Raw genomic sequence first — 25,319 nt, 5'->3', positions numbered from 1 at the left:
CATTCTCTTCCTTCCAGCCAACTGCCAATGGCTGAACCCAATCAGTTGTCGAGATGAGCGTGCCGACTGCCGTAGTCCACCAAGGCCAGCCTCCTGGGGCACTCAGATGGAGAGGTAACAGTGTCTAGAGAGACAAACAGAGACTGTCCCTGACACTGGCATTGGCTGTGCCCAGCAGTGTGTGTCTACTTGAGCTGTCTTCCCACAGCCAGACTTTGGGTGGCCCCCTGGCTCCAAGCAGGTGTGCTCTCAACTCTCAGGATTCTGTGCTCTTCGGAGAAGTGCCCACGTGTTAGCAGTACTTGCCAGGGTATGTGATTGCTTTTCTCTCTGCTGCTTTATGCTTTCCCACTTTTTCCTATTTAAAAATTGTGTAGATATTGGGGGGTGGGGGACCAGAAAACAACCTCCATCTCTTCCACATGGAGTAGTGTCACCCTGTGGTCTGGGACAGTCACTGGCCTGTGGAATCCAGTCCTGTGTCACAGGGGTTCACGATCCTTAGGTTGCTCTAGGTCTGCCTAGAATATCACAGAGCATCATCACCCTTGGTTTTCTCACCTGTAAAATGGATTTGTCAGCCCTTGCAGTGAATCAAAGTTGATGTGAAGAGCAGATGAGATCTTGGAGGAGAGTGCTCATGGGAGATGATGAATTGCGTATAATTTTGTGGGATTATTACTACTAAACTCTACGGTGTTTCAGTGGAGAAAAAGTAACTATAAACTACTCATTAGGTGGGTGCAAAAGTAATTGCGGTTTAAAAGGTTAAAGATAATTGCAAAAACCGCAATTACTTTTGCACCAACCTAATAGGTTTGGAGGGAGGGAGCCAAGTCCTGAAGTCCCGACACGCAGAGCTGATAGAGGCAGCCGTCTGGGCGCAGCATGGAGCCGGTAGCATCCGCTGCAGCGGTTGTGGCTGCACGTGAGAAGGTAGCGATGCAGACACCGGGGCCGGGTGGAGGCCCGCGGCGGGGGCCGGGCCATGGCAGGAGGCCAGGTCTGCTGGGGTGCGGTCCCTGAAATCCCGGGGAGCCGTGGCCCACGGGCTTGCTGAGCAGCCGAGTGCTGCGCCACCCGGGGCCAGCTCGAACCGGGTCCTGTGACGGGGGCTCAGCCCGGAGGCCAGCGACTGGCCAGTCAAGGCTTTTGTTACTGCAAGAGCAAGCGGAGCAGCGGGGCTCTCTGCTGCTGTCACCGGACTCCCAGACAGACAAGGATGAAGAGGAGGGGCTGAAGAGCAGCAGCGGTTCCTCCACACCCCTGGAAGGAAAAAATTAAAGAGTACATCCAAATATATTTATTAAACATTATTTTTGAATGGAGAAAATAGTGACATTAAGATCTGTGCTCTAAGAGAAGAGTGGAGCTTATATAAAATATATTTATGTCAGTCTGGCTACTTTTCTCCTATATGTTCAGTGGTTCTTGGAAAGAATCCAGCATGAATATTATTGAACTGGAGAGTCCTGACCAAAATATTGACCAAACTGACCAAACTGCAGGTCGCATTTGGGTCACTGTATGGTTACTGCCATTTTGGCAGCAGAGAGTGGTGAGTCAATGGAGGAAACTGTGAAAACTGTATGTGGCTATTACACATCAGCAGGGACCTATGGATTAGATTCTGTAAAGAACAAAGGCCTTGAATGGCTTCTAAACAATTTGGTAACTCACCAGAATGTTGACCTTTTTAAAGAACTAGGTATAAATGTCATGAAAGAGCTCATTGGTTCATCAGACTTATTTGTGACGCAAGTGGAGATGGATGTATGCACAGCTCCAAAAACGTGGGTGTTCCTTCAATTTGTGCCTTCTTGGAGTGGATCTTTAAACAGCTTTTGACTGAAACATTGATGTCTGGTTTTCTGAAAGGAGAAAAGATTCTGTGAAAGTATGACCTTCCTTGAAACTGAGCAAGGAAAACCCTTTGTGTCAGTATTCAGACATTTAAGGTTACATTATATTATCAGTGATTTAGCTTCTGCAAGAATTATTGAACAAGATTCTCTAGTACCTTGAGAATGGCTGTCTTCTGCGTATAAACAGCAGTGGGTTGCTATGCATAGGATAGAACAGTGAGGTGGGGCCTCAGGAAATCAATGAAGAAGAATTAGAGGGAAGTACCGTGTGGTGGAAAACTTGCCAAAGATGGTGAATCCTGCTGGTGGTGGACAGTTTTAACTTTGGCTTTGTCCTGCTTGTAACTTACACCAATCAAAATGTCATTTTCAAATGCAGTACACTGAATTAGCCATATAGTGGATCTGTCAGTTTATAACCTCGAAGAAGCATAGCACTTAGAGTATGTTTGGCCTCTTTTGATAGTAGTGGAAAACTAATATGTAGTAAGTAAAACAAAAGATCAGGAACTAGTAGTGATGAACTTGGGCAGCAGGCTTCTCATCTTCCCTTTATATGTGTTCTGCTGTAATCTCCTGTCTGACAATTAAGTTCACAAACTTGTTGCAATGATGTTGCTAACCTTCTTTTGTATCAGAGGGATTAGTCATTATGAATCTGTACCAACTGGACAAACAGCTAACCAAGTTTACTATGTGGAAGTGCTGAAAAGGCTGCGTGAAAAAGTTAGACGACCTGAACTTTTCACCAACAATTCATGGCTCTTGCATCACGACAATGCACCAGCTCACACGGCACTGTCTGTGAGGGAGTTTTCAGCCAGTAAACTAATAACTGTATTGGAACACCCTCCCTACTCACCTGATCTGGTCCCCAATGACTTCTTTCTTTACCCAAAGATAAAGGAAATATTGAAAGGAAGACATTTTGATGACATTCAGGACATCAAGGGCAATACAACGACAGCTCTGATGGCCATTCCAGAAAAAGAGTTCCAGAATTGCTTTGGAGGGTGGTCTAGGCGCTGGCACGGGTGCATAGCTTCCCAAGGGGAGTACAGCGGTACCTCAGTTTTCTAATGTAATCCACGAGCTCTGAAACATTTGAAAACAGCCGACAGCTAGGCCTCAGGATCTTGCACTCAGCGGAAGCCGTGTAACATATTCGACTTCTGAGTCGTGTTCGAAAACCGAAGCATTTACTTCCAGTTTACGGCATTCATAAACCAAAATGTTCGTCAACAGAGATGTTTGAAAACTGAGGTACTACTGTACTTCGAAGGTGACTGTAGTGATATTCAGCAGTGAAGTATGTAGCACTTTTTCTAGGATGAGTTCACGAACTTAATTGTCTGACTTCGTATATATCACTGGAGAAAAGAACTGAAAATAATTGCCATCCCGAAAATCCAGAAAACTGAGGATCTCATCAGTAGGACACATTAGCACTTTGAAAATGTTTTTGGCCAGCTTTAATGGCCCTATGATAGTCACATCTAAGGTGACTAGCTATGAATGACAAAGGCCTTAAACACTGTGTAGATAATACAGAAGACTGTTCTTATCCTCATTACATTTCTATACATATAAGAAAAAAACATTTTAAAGCCAAGAAAATATCTGTCAAACCATTTTTGTTATAAAGATATCAACTCAATGATTTTAATTTAACATCAATAGAAAACCGCTATAGATAAATCTCACATTTCTCTGCAACCAAACACATATAGATTTAACTTTTAGGTTAAATTTTGATCCTACCTAATGCTAATGAACCTCAGTTATCCATCTGTATATTTGTTTAGAAGAATGCTAAGGGAATAATTTGAAAGGCCAATAATAAATCCTCTTTCAATTGGTGTGTTTTAAAGATGTCCTTTAATTTTTTCAGCTGCTCCTCATGATTCTTCCTCCTAATATCCTTCCAATATGTCGTTTTTTTAATCATTAATTATGTTTTTCATGGCCTTGGAGACTAAGCTGAGGAAACGTTTTATTTAACTTAAGCATTTTTATGCTTTTTTTATTTTGCTTTTTATTTAGTTATCCTAGGATTTTAACAACAGAAAAATGAGCTTCAGACTTTTAAATGAACCTGAATGAGGTGGGGGGGGGGGGGGGAGAAAATCAGTTTGATTCTGAGTGTATTCCTTTGCCTTATATGGTCTTTTCTTTGATATTCTCTACAACTTTATTATTAGGTCATAAAATTACTTATGTAACATATATTATACTTTAAACATTTTCATATTCTCTGATCTTTAGAATCATTTATATTCAAATTTTAGTTGGGGATCATATTTCCTACTTACGCTAAGGACTTGACAGCCTCTGAATTGAGTGCCTTTTGTTACATGTGCTAATAGAAATTTCATAGTAAATGTAAACAAGGTTGGAGGATGTCATATACAAGCTGGTAATAAAGCATTAATGTAAGAATAGAACTTATTTTTGTCAAAACTGAGATGTTCACTTGTCATGATTTACGTATGTTGGCTTCTTCTGTTTCCTGCTATTTTGACAATAACCATGCTCGTTGTCTTTCCAGAGTGAATACTTTTTGTGGTTAATGTATGTTTTTAGTATGTTTTTTAAAATGGGAATCACTTTTATGTATCTGTACAAACAGTAACTACGTATTTCGTATCTACCCATAAAATCTGAAAACATTCACCCATAAAGATATACATACCCCTATGTTCACTGCAGCATTATTCAAGGTGGCCAGTCCTTTGATAGATGATTGGATAAAGAAGACGTGGTACAAATATACAATGGGATATTGCTCGGCCATAACAAAAGAGGAAATACTGACATTTGCGACAACATGGATGGAGCTTGAGGTTATCATGCTAAAATAAGACAGAAAAAGTCAAGAACCATATTTCATTCACACGTGGGATAAAACTGAAGGCAACAAATGATCAAGAGAAACAAACGAAAACTCATTGATACAGACAACAGTTTAGTGGTTACCAGAGGGTAAGGGGGAAGGAGGGTGGTAGAAGAGGGAAAGGGGGTCAAATACACGGTGAGGGAAAGAGATTTGACTTTGGGTGGTGAACACACAATGCAATATATAAATGTATTGTAGAACTGCACACTTGAAACTACATAATTTTACTAACTAATGTTATCCCAATAAATGTAATAAAAATTAAAAAATAAACACCCATTTGGATAGATAGATAGATAGATAGATAGATAGATAAATAAATAAATAAATAAATAAATAAATAAATAAATAAATAAATAAATAAATAAATTTGGAGCCACAGTGACATCTCGTGGCCATTCCTCATATTGCATGACACTTTCCCTTCTCAACTTAAAAAAATTTTTCCCTCTGTTCGGAGCCCAGGGTTGTGGATTTTTGTTTACTAAACTAGTGAGGGCATCAGAGCCCTCATCTGATCAGGAGAGGGCAACCCCATCCTGAGAGGACAACAGAGCCTGAGTGGACAGGGGAACATCTGAAAGGCGATAAAGGGCATCCAGTCAAGACGGAGACTGAAGTGCACGGACAGGAAATTGAACTTCAGGGCATTTGGTGTGTGGGGCAGTCAGTCCTCCTGAGGCTGGGTCCACCCTCAGCTGCAGGGTACCCAACCAGCAGGAGAACAGTGGAGCAGCTCCACTGAGGGCAGGTCCTTCTTCTTGTTCTTCTTGCTCCGTTGCTCCACATGGCTTCTTTCAGTGACTCCCGGGAGGTCTGAGGTCTTCCCTTACGGTGGGAGTTCTCGTTCTTCCAGAATGTGGCTCAGTGCCAGTGTGGATGCTTCCATGATGCAGTCCCTCCCTGCCCAGCCACCCTGGACCCCACCAAAGGATCATCCCCTTGGACTCATTCCAGTGAGCTCACCTGAGAGGAGGCAGAGCCCTAGAGGGACTAGGTCAGGACCCCATGGCCTGGATCACGGTCATGGCCAAGCTTGGCCTGGAGCCCAGCCCTGGTGCATCCTCAGGACTGGCTGCCTGTGGCTCTGGCTCCAGCCCTACTTGTCCTGAGGCTGCCATCTCTGTCTCTGACCATCAATCAAGTTTCAGCCATATTTTTGTTGCTGTTGTTCCCTCCCATTCACCCCAAAGCCCCCACCTGCCCTCCAGTGATTCTAGCCTGAGCATCCCCATAGCGCCCTGCTCCTCCAACAACAGTAACAAAATCTCTCAAAAGATAGAAGCTTATCTTGCTGCTTCTAGACCTTCTCTCCTGCTGCTTAGCTGACCCCCTAAATTCTGGTGCCACATTCTGACTATCCTGGGGGTAGGCCAGGTTCCAAGGTAATCACGTGATCCTGGGCATTTTGCTTTAAATTAAAGTTTATGCATGAGCATATGTGTACCACATACATGTTAGTTTTGTAAAGCAGTGCTGGTTCACGGAAGATTTTGAGTCCTCTTTCACCTATAAGTATTAGAAAAGTTTGAATCAGCAGTTACAATATTAGTGCAAAAAGTGTACCTCTACACTTTCCAAGATCCCAAGATTCATTAACTGTTTTATATAAGAAAAACGAAGAGAAACAGGCACCAATAACAAGGATGGCAGTTTTAAATGAGTTTTGCTTTTGAGAATGTAAGCAAAGGCTCGAATGAGGTATATACTCTGGGACAGAAGTTCTGAAGATTTGTTGCCTCTTAGAACCAACTGAGAAACCTTTTAAAAGCAGCTATGCCTAGGCTTCTCTTTGACCAATTAAACCTAGGGAAGGGGCTCATTCTGATGTGCTAACAGGACTGAAAATTACAGCTCTGCTCTGCAGCCAATCTGGGAGCCGCTAGCCACATGTGACTATTAAAATTCAAATTACTTAAAATTCAACAAAATTAAAAATTCAGTTTCTGAGTTGCACAGGCCACATTTCAAGTGATCAGCAGCTACATGTGGCTATTGGCTGCCGTGCTGGACAATACAGATTAAGGAGTATTTCCATCGTTGTAGAAAGTTGTATTTGGCAGTACTGCCCGTAGGGTTGCCAAGTCCTGCTTCTGTTGTTGGAGGCTGATGTGGGCAGGTCACTCTTATATAAACTGGAGGTGGTTTTATGAGTGAGTTGCTGAGCAAGCTAATGGCCTGTGTGTGTGTGTGTGTGTGTGTGTGTGTGTGTGTGTGTGTCTGTGTCCTGGGGTGGGGGCAGAGGGAGGGGTTGGTAGGTAGGAGGGTGCGGGTGGGGGTGGATCCATTCTGGTTCCTGTTTTTCTGCTCAGTTGTCACCCTACATAGTCGAGAAGGTTCTGGAAGTATGTCCTAAGTATGTCAAGTGGAGACACCCTGAGACCCTGTAGTGACTGGGCCTGCCTCTGGGCCATCCTCGTCAGGATGGTAAACATCTCCCACTGAGGAGCACGGGTCAGCAGGTGGCTTGTGTGGGCCCCCAGAGCTGAGAGGACAGAAGAACCAGCACCTGCCAGGAAAGCTTTTATTCCCATCAGGGTGACCCACTCGCCCTCCTGCACTTAATTAACCCTCCTCTGGCACGTTGAGCTTGTCCTTCACCCCACAGGCCACCACGGCAAAGAAGAACTCTGGGCAGAAGGTGCGGAGGTACACAGCGGCCTTGGGAACGGGGTTGGCCATGAAGACCTCTTGCTTCTTCCGTCTCACGGTGCGCATCACCTCCTCTGCCAGGTCCACCGGATGTACCCCGTAGGTCAGCTTCCTGAAAAAAACTAAAGAGCCCCAGGAGGGGCAGGGATGAGAGCCTCAGCAAGAGCAAGCTTGTCACACCCCTCTGCGTGCCCAGCGGTCTGTACGTCAAGCCTGGAGTCACGGCCTTCCTCTGGCTGTGAGCCCTGGAGAGACGCGTTATCCCTCTGCACCTTCTTTCCCTGTAAGGTGGGCGTGGCTTCCTGCCCTATTAATTTTGCGGGGTGTTTAGAAGGGATGACCAAGACCTTAGAAAATAAGAAGGTGCCATGTGAATTTAGGGGCTGTTGTTGATCGTTGTTGTGCAGCTGTGCTTGGCAAGAGCTTCTTGGAACCACCTGCCCACATCATGGGTCATCTTGATTCCCTAACGGGCAGGGTGTAGCAGCTCTCTGTTTAGAGCCTTCTAGGAGAATAATAAGGTGCATTTAAAGAGCACTCGCTATGTGCTGGTTGCTATTCTAAACCCTCTATGAGCCGAAACCTTCAGTCTTCCCAGTGAGTCTATGAGGTACATATTACCACCATCCCTCACTTTCTAAAGGGTAAACGGAGGCACAGAAATTAAGGGAATTGCTTGCGTTCAAACGTTTAAGATGTGACAGAGGCAAGCTTCAAACACAAGCAGTCTGGCACCAGACTCTCAGCCTCTAGGCCGCCTTCTAGGGAAAGAAGGAGCAGGTCGCTCTCAAAGATGAAATCCTGGCTATTCCAAATGGGCCACAGGCCCAGGGACAAACCATCAACGTGGCCCAAGTCAAAGGGCCTGAGCCCAGCGGGGCCTTGGTCTACTGGTTGCAGGCTAGGATTCTCTCCATCTGGTGCCTCGGTACTGAAATTTTGGGGTCCCCTCCCTGCCATTAGATGCATGCAGGGGCCCCACTACCCCTCTCCCCCATGCCCCATCTCATGCTTCAGGAACAGCCCCCTGGGCCCAATGAAACCAGGCTGTCCTAGAGGCCACCCCAGGAGCCCTCCCCAGCCCCGATCCCCCTGGCTTCCCTCTGAGAGCTCACATTTCCAAATGGAGGCCTCCCAGTTTCCTTGGCCTGGGTGAACGCAATACGACCGGATGAAAGTCGGGCTCACAGTGCTGACAACAACGTCATATTCCTCCACTTCTGCCCGGAGGCAGTCAAAGAAGCCCAGTGCGGCGTGCTTGGAGGCCGCGTCTGGAAGAGAAACCAGCCAGAGGTGGGTGCTTCCCGGTAGGAGCATTGGAGACAAGATGCCTACACACACCTTCCTACGGCCGAAAGAGGTCTCAGAAGTCGCCGAGCCCCCGCCCCTCACTGATAGGTGAGGACAGAGAAGCCTCGTGAAGGGGTGGACAGGGGCAGAGCTGGGGTTGAATCCAGTTTACACTTGCCCACGGTGTGGCCTCGGGCAAATCACTTTACCTTTCCGAGGCTCAGTTTTCTTATTTTTAAAATGTGGATAATATCACCCTTGTTGTGAAGCTCAAATGAGAACATGTGTATAAAATGCCTGGCACAAGAGTGAGTTCTCATTCCTTTCTAGGAAGTCTGTAAAATAGGGAAGCTGCTCTGGAAAACAGTCTGGCAGTTCCTCAAACGTTGAAACATGGAGTCACCACACGACCCAGCAATTCCACTCTTGTGTTTGTACCCAAGAGAAAGGAAAACATACGTCCACACAAAAACTTGTACGTGAATGTCCACAGCAGCATTATTCATAATGGCCCCAAAGTGGAAACAACCAGTGTATCAACTGATGAGTGGGTAAATGAAAAGGGTATATCCATACAATTGAATATCAGCCATAAGAAGGAATGAGGTTCTGACACATGTTACAATACGAATTAACCTTATAATATTAGGCTAAGTGAAAGAAACCAGCCAGAAAGGACCACATATTGTATGATTCCATCTATATGAAATATCCAGAACAGGCAAATCTATAGAGACAGAAAGCAGATTAATGGTTGCCTAAGGCTGGGGGGAATTGCGGTGGGGCTCAGAGGGTGATGGCTAAAGGGTATGAGGTTTTCTTTGGGGGTAGTGAAAATGTTCTATAATTGTTCTGATGGATGCACAGCTCTGTGAATATACTAAAAGCCATTGAACTGTACACTTTAAATGGGTGAATTGTGTGATATGTAAATAATATGCTAATATAGGTTAACCCCCTACCCACCCCCCAAAATATCTTAATTAGCTTGTTGTTCATTCATTCACCAACTTGTTGATTCTTTCAATCACTCAACAGCAAAACCCATGCTCTAGGCCAGGCCCTGGGGGAGGAGCTGGAGACAAGTGGATTGAGGTAGCCTTGCCCTTGTGGACCCACAGAGCAGCAGTAGTGATTTCCATGAGGTGTGGTTAGTGCAGGAGACAGGTGTGTACTGAGACAGGATGTGCCCACCTCCAAGCCTGTGTGTCTGGCCGGAGCCTCAGAGCCCCCAGTCTCCCCACTTGGATGGTGCTATGGCCACCAGGGATGCTGCATTTTTGGGGATGTACAAGGAGACCCACCCATGAAGTCAGATGACCCCAATCACTCACAGGCCAGCCCCTAGGTCAGAAGTCAGACCTGAAGGAAGGAGAGAACTTGGGATCAGCCCAGGGTGGTCTCTCTGTAGTTCTGACATTTACGTGGGAAACCTGCACCCTTAATATCTCAGTTGCAGAGAAGCCAGACCATGCACAGCTGGCAGGATAGATAGAGCCTTGTTAGAATTCTCTGCCCTCAGTGTTGTGTTTTGGAAATGCTCCAAGAAAACCAGTCCATTGGTTTCATGATGGTTATTGACCAAAGGGACCATGGCAATGGTGTGCTACAGCATATCATGTCACTGCTGCCTGTGCCCTCGGCACCTGGTTTTAGGCAATGGATTCCTATTTGTATAATGAATGAAGGCATGGAGCGAGGAAAATGAAACTAATCATGTTTCTGAAAATAACAGGCACGGAGAGTTTACAAGCAGAAGGAATAGTGGTGAGATCCATTCATGGTCTAGGAAGAGAGGGAAATGAGAGACATAGCACAGACTTCTTCTGTGTGTGGACCAAGTTCCATTCTTCTCTCTCTACAGGGCTTACACGTAGACTGTGTCCCCAGCATCCCTTGCAGCTAGGTGTAAACATGTGACTGAGTTCTCACCAACAGGGTATGAGCAGGTGGTGTGTGCTAACCCCTGGCCTGGGGCTTCAGACATTGAGTAAGCCTGATACTCTCTGCCCTCGTCTTGTCAACCAGAACCCAGATGGGGGGGGAGACAGCTTTCACCACGTGGAAAATGATGCCAAAGCAATGGCTTGGCATGACCCTCGGTCCCTGAGTGACTGTGAGGAGCAGAGGTGCCCACTGACCTAGACCCTCCCATTGAGACTGTTATATTGAGGAGTAATAAAAGGTTTCATTTTATATCACAGTCTTACAGCACTTTAGGCTTAATCTAACTAATGCAAATGGGAAAAGGACAGTAAAACACTATTGAGGGATATTATGGTCTGACTTGTGCCCTCTGTTCCCCCACCCCCAAATTCCTATGTGGAAGTCTTAATCCCAGTATCTCAGCATGTGACTATATTTGAAGATAAGGACCTTTGAAGAAGTGGTTAATCTAAAGTGAGGTCATTAGGGTGGGCTCTAATCCAATCTGACGGGTGTCCTTATAAGAAGAGGAAATTTGGACACAAGAAAGGCACCAGGGGTGCACATGCACGGAGGAAAGACCATGTGAAGACACAGGAGCCAAGAAGAGAGGCTTCAGGAGAAACCAACCCTGCTGATAACTTGATCTTGGACTTCCAGCCTCGAGAACTATCAGAAAATAGTTCTGTTGTTTAAGCCATCGGGTTTATGGTCTTTTGTTATGGGAGCCCAACCAAACTAATACAGAGACCCACCCATTTTTCCTCCCTTTCTTCCTGCTTCCCTTCCACCCTTCTCCCCACCAGACATTTACCAAGCTCCTATTGTGTTCATGGTACTGTGAGCCATAAAGAAACATATAATGCATGCCCCCTATCCTTCCAGATCCTACCATGAGAGATGGACATCTCTATAGAATTTTCCCAACTGGATCTCATGAATATACACTGAGAAGTCCCTCTTCTCCTCAGACTTTTCAAAGGACTCTCACCTTTGGAATTCTCTCTCTCACCTCTCCTGGAATTCTGCCCCTTTTCTTTTCTCCTTCTTCCTGCCTCAGAACCTCTCCATCACGCTCCCATTTTGTGATGTGCACCCACCTCATCATTCCCAGCTGTACTCTTTCCTGTCCTTCAAGGGTGTCTTTCTGAAGGAAGGGGCAATGGAGCTGGGACACCCATGTCAGGAATGTGGTCTTCACCTGGCATTGATCATGTTCAGCCAGAGCATGTCTTGACCATGTGTGAGACATGACTTTCCAGGGGCAAGGGACCTTATCTTTCTCATCTCAGTGACATGTCTTTCTCCCATGGTCACCTGCATGCCATAGGTGCTCAAATATAGGAACTGAAGGGATGATAAGAAAACCAACAGACCATTTCATCTCTGGCTCTCCTCCTCCCCCTCCCCTGCCCCCTTCCACGTAACCACATGCCTAGCCCTCAACAAAACAAGTCATATCTTATAAGACATGTAACATAATACAAAACAATTTCGTCTTGGCTACTTACAAGCTGTACGGAAGGGGATTCCAAGCTTCCCTTGGATGTTATTTATTAACACAATTTGGCCTGTCCTCCGGGAGATCATGTTGGGAAGCAGGGCTGGAAAGCACAGGACAAAAATCTGAGACCAAGTCAGGCAGCATCAGGCAGACCCCTCCCCTGGGTCCCCTTCCGCACACAGGGGTGTTCTACCTCCTTGGTAATGGGTTGAATATGAAACGGATCCCACCCATCATTTATCCAGTTTTCCTAAGAGTGGCTGGGCTCAACTGGTGAGTTGCTGGATGATTTTAAATGACCCACCCACATGCATGAAGTGACACAGATTTCAACAGAGAGAATCCCTTTTCAATTCTCCTATCACTTCTAGTAGGAAATCTCATGTTGGTTCTAATACATCTTTAACATCTCTCTTACACGTGTTAATCTTTTAATAAAGAAAAAAAAGACCTTAGCCCCCTGTCTTGGGAGAACTACTCCCAGATTTTCTTCTATTTATTGAGAGAGATGGGCGTGGGGGTGGGGGTTAATTTATGGTGGTATTAAAGATTTCCCCCTAAAATAAATTAATTTAAAAATGAGAAAATTCAGATATGAGGTAACTAATAGCACAAGTGGAATAAGGATGTGGCAAGAAATCAAAAGACTCAACTTTCAGAATGGTTAATTAAATCCAGCTCCTGCATGTTGGAGATGAACTGAAACTCAGAACTAGTGAGTAGACTCAAGCCCCTTGGCTAGTTAGAGGCCAAGCCAGGAAGATAAACCAGTCCTGGCCTTTTCCAATCCACTTTTTACATTTCCCACTTTGATGTCAGTGAACCCTGAACACTCAGAAGTTGGTTGAACGACACAGCTTGGCTGGCATGCTCGGTGTGTCTGCAGAGACTGGGCACAGGAAACTGTTATCTCTGGGGCATAAATTTAGAAGCTCTTGGAAATCATCTTTCTGCCTGAAATATTGTTTTCCTTTATCTGTCATGGTACCCATTATCATGGAGATTCTGGCTGTAGAGAAGGAGGCTCTAAAATCATGCTTTCTCAGCCTCTCAGGCATCCCACTTCCTAAATGTAGAAATTCTCCGTGCTTATATTCTCTCTCCCTCTTGTGGTTCTGCTTTGATAAAATTTTTTTGTGGGGGTGGGGGGGCTTCAACTCTTGGTTCCATTAAATGTCCTCTCCAGCCCCAATGCCCTGGGCTTTAGACTTACATTTGAACTTGGTCATGAAAGATGTCTAAAGAGGAACCACCATTTTACCTTTAAAAGAGATCCCTGCCTTCCTTGTTTCTTGCAAAGGGATGGATAGTATTCTGGATCTCTAGTACTTTGGGGACAAATTGTTTTCTTCTTCATTACTGAGGAGAGAATCTCTACCTTTGGCCAAATGTCACAGTTAGCACCATATAACCACAAGGCTGATATATCAAAATATATGCAAAGCATGAAAACATAGTCCAGAGATGAGGAATGGTATTGGAAAGGAGTCATGGATATAAGTAAGAAGAGGGGAGTGAAGGGAAGGGCTTGGGGAGTGGGTCTCACAGAGAAGGAGGTTAGAATATACCAGTAAGATACTGTCAAAATCCCTTTTCTTTAATCAACATTTATAGTCAGAATGTTGAAAGCTTTCATCAAATAAGTAGAGATTTTACGGAGGGGGTCTGGAGACTTCATCCATAATTGGATCCCTGTCTGGCTGCAGGAAAGAGCCCTCTCTGCATCTGGTAGCCCAGAAATCCACAGGGAAGTCAAACTCACGAGACCTTTGGTCAAGGTGATGGGCCCAAAGTAATTGGCATCCATGATCTTTTTGTCCTGCTCCAGAGAAATCTTCTGGGCAGGCCCCTTGATCTTCACGCTGGCATTGTTGAGGAGGATGTCCACACAGCCGTAGCAATCCAGGACCTCTTTGGCCACATCCTGGACACAGCTGATGTCTGACAGGTCTAAGAGGACCAGTTTTGGAGTGAATGTCTGCTGAACCAATGAGATAGTCAAGGCACATGTGCGAATACCTCCCTCTTTCAGACCCTGGTGCCCCTCAATCTAAGAGCCACCTATTTTGAAATTCAGAGCACATGGAATGATTACCAAAAAAATGAGGAGGAAGAAGCAGAAATGACTCCGGGTGGAAGGAAATAGATGGAGCATCCACTCTCGGGGACCAAAGCAGCAGCAATAACAAAAATCCAAACACGCAAATATGCAGTTGTAAGTCTGAATTTTGGCCATGGGGCCACAACTAATAAATCCAAGGGAACATTGCCCTTCACAGGGGAGGCTGTGTACTGATTCCAGTGGTGAGGTCATTATTTAAAACATGTCTGAGCTTTTTGGAAATTGCTTTCCAAACCAGCTTACAAGCCATGTGTAGCTTTGTAACCACATTTTGTTTTTGACCAAAATCATACACTCAACACAAGATCAGAGCACCATCTATGTGACAAGCATTGTGTTCAGCTCTAGACACTTGCTGTTATCAAGGCCCTGTTGTGGTTTAGAGGGGTGGGGGGAGGGATGGGAAAATTGATGATACCATGTGGTAAACGCAACCTCAGTGTTTGACAAACACTAGTCCTGAGATATGCCCTTGAAAAGAGAGTTCTCTGGTCAAATTTACTTGAGAAACACAGACTAGTACATGTTCTTAGAGATAGAAAATGCACATTAGCATATCAAAGACTGAAAAGTCATGCGGTAAAGAAACCAACCAGACAAGCTTGGCTTAACCCAGTGTTTCTCACACGATTGACCTCAGCTTCATATTTACTCAGTACCTAATAACATCCCAAGAAACATACTTTGGAGAGAGCTATGTTGTCCTGTTTGCTCCATTTCTCAAATACCACACTTAGTTCTAAGTTATTTTTGGCTATTCCCAAACCCAAATTCAACATCAGGGCAAAAATTTTAAAAATGTTATTTTTGAAGAAAGCTCTGAAGACAATTTCCTAGACAACGCTCCAGAAATGCTTTGGAAACTGCAGTGGCATTGGAATGTGTTCACCTCCCAGGTGACTGCTTAGAAGGGGACTTCATTTCCCTGATTTCTTTGAAAGAAATATCTTTTGGGGTATTATACCTGTGATCCACCCTATCTCTGGATCCTCTTTGGGTCTGACTTAAATACAATAGGGGGTGGGGAGGTCAGCAGCTAGAGAATAAATTTTTGGCGTGGTGAGAGATCAAAATGAGTCGACCCCTTATGACGATGGAAAGACATGCCCGTGTCAAGCTTAGTGAGATCACTGCCTTACATTCCCCCAAAGCAATCACCACATTCACCCACTTGCCCAAAGAGCTGCTCTTTAACAATCAATAAAGGCTAAGGCTGCCCAAGTGTTACCCAAGCTGCCTGTCGGAAGGCCTTACCTTGCTGGGGTCAGCCACGCTGATCAAGGAATCATACAGATTCTCTAGCCTCTCCCAGTTCTTTCCGCACAGCACTAGCCTTGCCCCGCCTGTATGGAACACCCGGGCACACTCTGTGGGAAGAGGAAAAGAGGACAGGGCACATTGTGTAGATGGAACCACCAGTGGTGAGCCCTTCTGTCTTACAAATTCAAGAATTCAAAGAATCCAAAAGTATTAAGGACATGAGATCTTTTAGAAGTCATTTCATTCAACCTCCTCCCTGGGCTGGATTTTTTTTTTTTTTTTTTTTTTCATTTCTAGCATCAGCATGGTTTGCCTCCTGTGAAGGGAAACTTGTAGTGGGTGCAACAGCCCTTCCTTCATTGGATACTTCTTATTATTAGAACATGCTTCCTTACACAGGACAAGATGACCCTGCCCACCTAGCCCGCCAGGACCACAGCCCCAAATATATCTCAAGCTCAAGATATCAGAAACAGTCAGTGTATTTCAGACCAAATAGCATCAGTTTCTTTTACGTTTTCTCTATAGATAGATATTCCAGCCAGGGTTATTTTTATTAAAAAAGTAAACCTGCCTACTGTGTAGTTAATTTCACTCTGAACTAATCCCCAACTCACCCAATACAGAACTTCTCAACTGGGTAATGGCTGATAGAAACACAGCATTCTTTTGTAGCAATAACAGATATTTAAGAACAATAAAAGCTAACATATTTTGACAGTTTACTTGTTCTAGGGAATATTGAAAGACACTTAAAAATATTAGCTCATTTAATTCTCACAATAAACCCTATGAGGTAGTATCTGAGATTGGGTTCCCTAGAAGCAGAATCAGAGACAGGGATTCAGGTGGTCAGGATTTACTGAGGAAGTGCTCTTCAGAGAAAATCTATCAAAGAATAAGGGCACGGAGTAGGTGCCAGGCAAGGATGTGGTCTCAGGTAAAGTCTAGCCTTGGCTGGATCCAAGGAAGCCTCTGGATTATAAACCCAACTGCAGAGCTATCCTACCTGGAGGCAAGAGGACCAGCCGTTTGTACACCTGTGTCAAATGACGGTGTGCTCCCTCCCTCTGGTTGCGGGTGCAAAGGGTTTGTAAATCCTGGGCAAGTCAATGTCCTCTGGCAGAGGGCAAGTCTGTGAGCCGTGGCAGCCAACACTCACAGCACCTGGGGAATGGATGAAATGGCCAGGTACAGGGACCTGGGAAGGGCACCACCACCACCTACTATGGGAGAGTGGGGGTGGGACAGGAAGGGTACTTGTTACTCTCCCATTTTACACCAAGCAGTGGCAGGTCTGGACTGACCCAGGAGCTGAAGGATAGCTGGGCAGCACTGGGTGCCCACTGGAGGCTGGATATTCTGAGTGCAATGGCTGAAAGTGATCTTATGGTTGTGTGATTTTCTCCTGCAAGGCTCAGCAGCCTGGTGCAGGTAGAGAGAAGGGGGGCAGCGAGATACAACCGTTGTCTGGGGTTGGATCAGTGGACATTGTGGGCAGGGAAATTGTGGTACTGGCAAGAGAGCAATTAAAGTGCTGAACCATGCAGTCTGAGCCAGACAGGAGTAGGAGTGAAAGTAAGAGGAGCCAACACAGAAGAAAAGTAGAGGGTTCCAAAGACAGGCGGTCTCAGTGCGGTGTAGAAACAGGTGTAGTGAGTGTGACTGAGAGACCCGGGAGGAGGGAAGCTGTGGTCAGTTTTGCTGACTGAGGGAAAGCTGAATCAAGAAATAACTGTGTTAACTACATCGCCTTGAATTGACGACCACAGAAAGTGGAAGATTTCTCTAAATCTAGGTGTTTTATTGAGAAAGAAGCATAAGGATTCTGGATGGCAAAATTCAATAAAGAGGTCAATCCATCTCCCAGTGAATTTGGTGCAGCGACAGAAAAATCTTGAACTTCATTTGGAATAATTTACAAACTTTATTTGGAATAATAAATATGCTAGAAAAGCAGAGAACATTTAAATGGAATAATGCTACCAGTTATTAAAATACATTATAAAGCCACAGAAATTAAAGCAGACATTGGTTCAAGTGTAGATAGAAATAGTGATTAAAAATAGAGCCAAGTATTCATAAGAATTCAGTATATGATAAAGTTAGTACTTGAATCCATGTGAAAAGAGCATATTATTTAGAAAGTGATATTTGGACTACTGGGTAACTATTTGGGAGGGGAAAATTCTAGATGCAATATACCAAAATGTATTAAATAATTAAATGTAAAAACAGAGCCATAAAAGAACTAGAAGAAAGGAGAGATGAAAATATAACCCCGCTTTGGGGAAAGATCTTTTAAGCATTACTCTGAAGGAAGAAATCATAACAGAAATGATTTATAGATTTTTATCTTTAAAAGAAGCTTCCTTACAGCAGAAAACATAAATAAAAATTAAGAACAAGATAAACTGAGGAAACCTATTTATAATACATAGTCAGAAGAGGGTTAATTTATTTGATCTACAAAGGACTCTTACAAATCAATAAGAAAAAAAGATAAAGACCTAATAAAGAACTTGGCTAGTGAGATGAGTAGCAATTCATAAAAGAAGCACAAAGGGCTAGTATACAGAAAATGAAAGTTCAATGCCAATAATACAGACATACGGATTCAAACATGTCACTAATTTTAGTCTATCAGACAATCAAAACCAAAATTGGTAATAGTCACAAGTTCACTGCTTGTGGTAGTGTAAGTTGCCAAAATCTTTTGGAGAAAAATTTGACAGAATTCTTTAAAGTAAGTATGGACTTTGACCCAGTTATTTCATTTATGGGTATTTATCCTAAGAAAATAATTTAGAATTACTGCATGGACATAGTTATAATATTGTTTCTCCTGGTACCATAATAATATCTTGATACCAGTAAAGAGTTGGAGTTGATTACAAATGTCCAATATTATACGAGATTGGTTAAATAAATCATAGTAAATCTGTATGTCGAATATTTTGAAGGCTTTAAAACTGTTGTTGCAGAAATGAGTCTACTGAAATGGAAAGATGTATATGATATAATAAGTTATAAAAAACAAATTAAAAACAGTGTCTAATACAATGCCATAACACTTGACTCTGTGTGTGTGTATAAGTGGATGTTAAATTGTACATACCGTGTTTCCCTGAAAATAAGACCTAGCTGGACAATCAGCTCTAATGCGTCCTTAGGAGCAAAAATTAATATAAGACCTGGTATATTACATTATGTTATATTATATTTTGTTATATTATATTATATTATAGACCCAGTCTTGTATTATAGTAAAATAAGACCAGGTCTTATATTAATTTTTGCTCCAAAAGATGCATTAGAACTGATTGTCCAGCTAGGTCTTTTTTTCTGGGAAACATGGTATGTATATTTAACAGGATTTTAAATTTGAAGTTTGACTGAGTCATAAGATCGAATAGATATAAAATTCCAAAGTTAGTTGACAGTCCAAGATGCAGATTTTGGAATTAACTGAAAGGACTTAACTAAAACCCTGTTTTATGGAGCTCTTTACCCCAAAATAGGATACAAAAGGATCAAGGAATAGGGGAGAAAGGGGAGGATTTGGCAGAAGGATTTTTGGGGAGAGAACTGGTATGTGAGTATTGCCCATTATCTGCATCTTAGAGAGAAGGGTGCCAGCGGGACCATTTGAACAGCATGCTATGAGTTCCTTGCAGCTTTGAGTCCAACCGAATGTCTGAGTCACACTTGAGAAATCTAATGGGAGAGACTGTGGGCCAACTCTCCCCAGAGCAGAGGAGAGGAGAGCTGCGGCTGCCCCATGGGGATCGGTCTACATTGTTAAAGACCCTACTGCACAACCACAGTGGACCAGAGGTAGGGCATGAGTTGGTTGGGAGCTCTTTTGAACTCTGCCCAAGAGGACCTCTCAGAAGAGCAGTGGGACTCTAAAAGAGAGGACCTATGTGGAGTAGACCCCCAAAACTGGGGCCGAGCTACGACTGAGCAAGCAGAACAAACCCCCTTCACAGAAAGTGGGCCCATGACCACTTCTGAGAAAGGAGCACATTGGGGGGTGTATTGTCATCTGCCAATACTCTCCCTCCCTCACATGATCATGGGCACATATTTTCAAGCCAAGCATTGGGTTAAGTGAAGGGCCCGTGGCCAAGAGCCAGACCAAACCTCTGCTGTTGGCCTGTTTTGGAGAGGCAGCCAGGAGTGTTCTTACCATGACCCCATGTCCTCTCTTCTCTGCTAACACTTTGTCTTTCCCCGGGGCCCAGGGAAGGCAGAAGCCCAGTGGTGCAATCACTGCTTTTGTCCGGCAGGACTGGAGGCACTCTCCCAAACACATAAGTCGTTTTCGCTAGTACCAGGCATTAGGTATACCCTGGTGTTCTTAGTTTGATTCTTTATTAGCTCAACTCAGCACAGCATGTATCTTGTGCCAAGCATGTGGGCACCAGGCCTTTTCTTTTTCATGCAGCAAACATAAATTGAGCCCGACTCCCATATTTCCTCAAATCTAAAATGCCATCTACCATAAGATGCTTTCTGATTTCAGAGATGTTAAAATGCAAAAGGATGGCCTGTGAATACTGTAAGATTGAAAGGCATACTGTTGATTGAAAGAAAATCAGCTCAATTTCAGAAATGTTTAAAGGAGAATAACGGCATCCTAGAGGTGACGAGACACAGCCAGGGTTGTGTTCTCTGAAGTACAGTGGTTAAGAATTTTGAGAGTTACTCTTGCTGCAGAGACAGTGGATACAAGGTGACCCAACTTCCAAGTTGGCTGAATGTATGGGTTTGGGGTACAGGTCAGATGTCTTGATCTTTGGCTATTTGGTTTCCCTAGTAAACAGCTTGACACTGGGCTCCTTGCTGCTACCCACTGCGTTTGGTCAGGTTCCACGGGACCAGGGGTGTGCTGTGGGCAATGCATAGCCTGTGTCATCTGCACAATGCCCCTCCCATTTGTCTTGCCTTGAACCTGAGAAATGGAGCAGCTTGAACCTGGAATCACTGTGGAGAGCAGCATGTTCTGGTTAGGCATTTACGTAAGGTCACATACACCCAGCTTCTCAAGTTACTTCTAAATACTTGGGCTTTATTTTTTCTACTTTGCATTTCTTCCCAGGGTGGGTCCATAAGATACAATAAAAAACAAAAACACTGACGGTATGCATGAGAGAGACTAGACCACTGTCTTCTGAAAATGCCATTTAGCTCCTGAGATGTATTTCCTGAGTCACTGATTTGTACAAAGTGTGAGTAGAACCAAATGAAATTTAAAAAAATAAATAAGACTACTAAAATGAATACACATCTCTGAGCAACACATAGACCAGTAGTACTACTTAGTAAGACAGAAAATCAGGAAGAATATAAAACCAAACAGCCTCTTCAACCAACAGGATCTAATCAACATTTATAGAACACTCCACCTGAAACCAGAAGAATGCAGATTGTTTTCAAGCACCCATGGATCATTCACCAAGATCATTCCTATCCTGGGCCATAAAACACACCTCAACAAATTTAAAAGAGTTGAAATCATACAGAGCATGTTCTCTGATCATACTGGAACCTAGTTAGAAATCAATAAAACAAATACACAACATACTTATCCAAATGAGTGCCTTCCCTCGTCAGATGGTCACTTTTAGAGGCTAGTCATTAAATAAACAGTTTTTGAGTATTTACTATATGCCAAGCTTTGAGCTAGGTGGCGGGGACAACACAGGGTGAAAAAACATAAGCTCCACCATAGGGGAGCTTTTATCTAGCAAACCAACTGAGAAACGCAGAGATATAGCACAACATGAGAAGTGCACCAGTGGTGTGTTTCTGTGAGGAGCCCAGAGGCCAGTTCCTCAGGGGCCAGCAAGGCGGTCAGGAAAGACTTCATGTTGAGACGGTCCCATGTTGGCAGCTGGCCTGATGCTAGCTGGAAATGCTCCACGTGAAGAACAAGGTTTCCCCAAATACTTTGACTCTGCATGTTTCTAGGTGGGTGTCTCTGCTCCAATTCCCCAGGGCAACCACTACACTCTCTGTTGTCTTGTGTCTGGTCTGGTTGACAAATGTGAGTACCTGCCTTGTCTCTGTAGAAGATGGAGTTTGTGCTCCCCTCCCTTGTAAGTCCTGAGTGTAACGATGCAGGATTTCCTCTTTGGGAATTGCTTCTGGGACCCACATAGAGGCCACACAGAGAACCTAGTTTATCTGCCTTATACTTTGTTTTTTTTTATCTTACATGGTGAACCCAAGTTGATCACCACTTAAATGGAACCCACTCTCAAAGCATGCAGGCTGGATGTCATTAAGATGCCCAGGAGATTGAGGCTCTGAGAGAATTCCCAGACAGAAGTTTGTAAGTGTCTTCACGATGGTGGCACTATGACAGGAGGCCCCCAGCCCCCCAGAAGGACTTTTGGGAAGGGGCAGTGCTCCACTCAATACTCAGGACATATGCTCGTAGTGAACTCAATAGACACTTGCTAAGTGACGTAATGGATGTTTGGCTGTGTGTGTTTTATGTTTGATTAAAAATAACAAAAACAGCAGCAAAAATTACACCCAAACTATGTAACAGAGGGGGCTGCACTATCATGGTTAGGAATGATAGAATCAGAATCTTACAAAACTAAGGATATTTACTACCCCTCTTGTCACAGATAAAACCAGCAGAAGGGCCCTCAGTGACCATCTAATTCAGGGGCTGCCAACGTAAACGCCATCAAGGCCAGGGGGTGATATGGTTGAGAGAATTAGGTCAAGTGTGACACAATAGGGCCCAGCGGGTGTGTGGCACACTGGCTTATGCATGTTCTGCCTACATTTGCTCATCATTGTTACCGTTGCTCACACTTGAGGAGTGCCCTTATAGCTCCAGGCACGTTCTAAGAGCTTTCCATCTGTTAGTTCATTTATTCCTCACAACAACATTGTGAGGCAGAGATTACTAGCACCCTCACTTTACAGGTGAGCAATCCAAGGCGGAGAAGTGAAGCCACCAGCTAGTAAGTGGCGGAGCCAGGAACGGAGCCCAGCTCCCAAGTCTGGTCTTGTAACTGGTACAGTTATGGCTCATGCCCCAGCCAGGGGCTTTGCATTTCAAAATTTCTGGAGATTCTATGAAGGCAAAACAAATCACACCTGCAGACCACTTAGGCTGTGAGTCTTCAACCCCAGATATTCCAGTGCCTTCATTTCTCAGGTGAGGAAGCTGCAGCCTCCAAAAGAGGAGATACTTGCTGATTAATGACAGACACTTGGAAAGAATGCAGCCTTAACTGCCTCCCACCTAGCAGGCTCGGCCACATGCCACCCTGCCACTGCTCCTCCCTCAGGGCAGGAGTGGGCACAAGTGGGGGTGAAGCCAGCTTACCCTTGCCCAGTCCTGAGATGGCATCAGTGATCACCACCACTTTGTTCTGCACGGCTGACTTGGACCACAGCCTGGACACCTCTTGGTAGATGAAGAGAAGGCCGCTGATTCCCAAAAGCAACAAGGGCAGGAGGAGCACAGCCGTGACTCCCATCTTGTTCTGGGGAAAATGGTAAAAAGGAATTGGCTTTGCAAAGAGACCCTGATCAAGACACTGGGACGGGGGAAGCCCCAAGGCTGCAGGGCACCGTCACTCATGCACCAAGCCCTGAGTGTCCTCTGCAGGGAGCTGGGCTCTGTGCAAGCCCTGCCGGCTGCTTTCGAGCTGGACACCCTGTTAATCCCCAAATGTCCAATGAATAGGAAATTACTCACGGTGTCGCCGAAAGCAAACCGAATCCAGGGTCCCACCCTTCCAAAGGTTAATTACAAATTTGATTAAAATGGATCTGCATTTTTGGAAGGAAATCCGTGTGTTAAGGCCACTTGCTTGGGCCCTAATGACTATTTTTAGCTCTCAGTGCACTAAAGGGCTTTTCAGGGTAAATATAGTGCCTATTCTGATATTCAGGAACACATGCTGGCCGGGTCTGATTTCAGAGCTCTTGCCAGGACTGTTAAAGCTCTCTGGCTTGCCTGAGTATTAGAGGTTTCCTCTGCAGTGTGCGGCTGGGCATTAGGGATCAGGACCTGGGACTTCAGCACAGACATCGGTGCCCTCACTTCCTGTAACCCTTGTATCAGGTAGCTTTCAGGTAGCTCCGGCGAGCATCTGGCCTCCCTTTCTGGTGGGGATGAAAGGCTTAGAAGAACTGTTAAACAGAATGGAACCTATTGCAGAATGAACCACTTGGAGGTGTGACATGAGCTATTAGAAAGAGCAGAGTTTGGGGAGTGTTTCTCATTAGTCACGGTATTCCACATTTTTCAGACTTAGTGTCCTCATCTGTGAAATGGGCATAACAATCTCATCTTGCAGGACTGTTGGGAGGACAACCAACATAAGATACTGCATATTAGATACAGGCATAGACCCTGTCTCACAAGAAGACAACTATTATTATCTTTCATGATTAAGAATATCAAGAATTTATCCCAAATGTTAAATATTTTGATTATATAAGAGAACTCAGAAGGTTTAGAAATGGAGGAACATAAATAGCTAAAATCCAATTCAAGTACTCATACCATCAAAAACCAGGAGACTGAGAGGGTGGCCGGTTAGCCCAGTTGGTTAGAGCGTGGTGCTAACAACACCAACGTTGCTGGTTTGCTCCCCGCATGGGCCACTGTGAGCTGTGCCCTCCTTAAAACAAACAAACAAACAAACAAACAAACAAAACCAAGAGACTGATCACATGACATCTTAAGTTGTGTGGTAAGGGTCATTGGGCTGACCAGGAATTGTGCAAGAAGCAGTGCCCAGGGGTGGGAATGGGGAAACTCTATTTCCTCCTTAGAAATGAAGAACAACCAGGAACATGAAAATAAATTCCAACTTTTTATTGACCTATAACGGACATAGAAAGGTGCACATAAGTGTAGAACTTCCCGAGTCTTGATAAACTGAACATATTCCTGTAACCAGCACCCAGATCAAGAGACAGACCATCAGCGGCGTGCCCCCCGCCCCATGGCTCTTTCTAGCCCTTAAGTATAACGGCTTCCTAACTTTTAAAAGCATATATTAGTTTTACCTGAGCTTTAAAACATTGATTTAAATAGAGTCACAAGTTATTACTATTTTGCTGAACAATACATTTGTGATACATCTAGATTGTTGTGTGAAGTGGGAGATCTTTCATTTTCATTGTGTGAATACACCTCACATTTTAAGTTTATTCCTCTCAGAGTGGGTACTTGGGTGGTTTTTGGTATGGGGTTATTATAAATAGTGCTGCTGCCAATACACATGGCTTTGGGTGACATGGGCACTGTTTTAATGTGAATTTATTGGGCCTTTTCTTGACAGAATAAGAAATTTTGGCTCTGATGACCTTCAGGTCTGAAGACATTGGCTGAAAAAAGTAAAATGAAGAGGTAAAGGTAAAGTTTATCCCACTGTCTTAGTGTCAACGATTGTTTGAGTTTAGTCCTTGGTATTTCACTCCATACCCACAGGTAGGGATGGAGGTATTTTTAATTCATTAAAATTATGCATTAGGAACCTTCCAAAGAGCACTTTTTGGAGGAACAGCTCACATTGAGAAACTTAAAAAATTATTCATGTTATAATGTCTCCATGCCAAGGTTGGCTTGGTCAATACAGAAGTTCATTAGTTATACTGTGCAAACATGACCACTGCTATGATTGGACAATTCACAAGTTCTCTATTTGAAAATATGCCCCACAAAGGTACAAGATCCTTTACAAAAGAGGCAGTATCAGGGTCTCCTGTAGTGTTGATGGCACTGATACTGCCAGTGATAAAGGGTCAAAGCAGGAG

General features: G+C 44.2%; 1 protein-coding gene and 1 pseudogene across 2 annotated transcripts; one reads left to right on the top strand and one right to left on the bottom strand.

Annotated features, from left to right (window-relative positions):
* The first annotated feature begins 888 nt into the window (after positions 1-888).
* Positions 889-4,249, top strand: LOC109460136 (germ cell-less protein-like 2; annotated as a pseudogene).
* A 3,022-nt stretch (positions 4,250-7,271) lies between these two features.
* On the bottom strand, positions 7,272-23,387 carry DHRS7C (dehydrogenase/reductase 7C). 2 transcript variants are annotated; one of them, XM_019755235.3, is made up of 7 exons: positions 23,248-23,387; positions 22,873-23,032; positions 15,510-15,622; positions 13,901-14,114; positions 12,141-12,233; positions 8,529-8,684; positions 7,272-7,535 (listed from the first exon to the last, which is right to left on the bottom strand). In XM_019755235.3, exons 2-7 carry the CDS (start codon positions 23,024-23,026, stop codon positions 7,327-7,329), a joined length of 939 nt encoding a protein of 312 aa, XP_019610794.3. In that variant the 5' UTR covers positions 23,027-23,032; positions 23,248-23,387; the 3' UTR covers positions 7,272-7,326. The 2 variants fall into 2 exon arrangements, with proteins under 2 accessions (XP_019610794.3, XP_019610795.3); XM_019755236.3 differs by having other exon boundaries at positions 13,901-14,111.
* Between the last annotated feature and the right edge of the window lie 1,932 nt (positions 23,388-25,319).

The sequence above is a fragment of the Rhinolophus sinicus genome, chromosome 12, assembly GCF_057876585.1.
Source record: "Rhinolophus sinicus isolate RSI-liver-muscle chromosome 12, RSI-T2T, whole genome shotgun sequence".
Lineage (NCBI taxonomy): Eukaryota > Metazoa > Chordata > Mammalia > Chiroptera > Rhinolophidae > Rhinolophus > Rhinolophus sinicus.
This window is presented reverse-complemented; position numbering and strand designations above follow the sequence as displayed.

Excerpts from the sequence above, each read along its gene's own strand:
- DHRS7C (XM_019755235.3), bottom strand. The coding sequence starts at position 23,026 with ATGGGAGTCACGGCTGTGCTCCTCCTGCCCTTGTTGCTTTTGGGAATC. Across the intron at positions 12,234-13,900 it reads GCCCATCACCTTGACCAAAG|CCCTGCTTCCCAACATGATC; the intron begins GTCTCGTGAGTT and ends TGTGCTTTCCAG. Across the intron at positions 8,685-12,140 it reads AATCCCCTTCCGTACAGCTT|ACGCGGCCTCCAAGCACGCC; the intron begins GTAAGTAGCCAA and ends TTTCTCTTCCAG.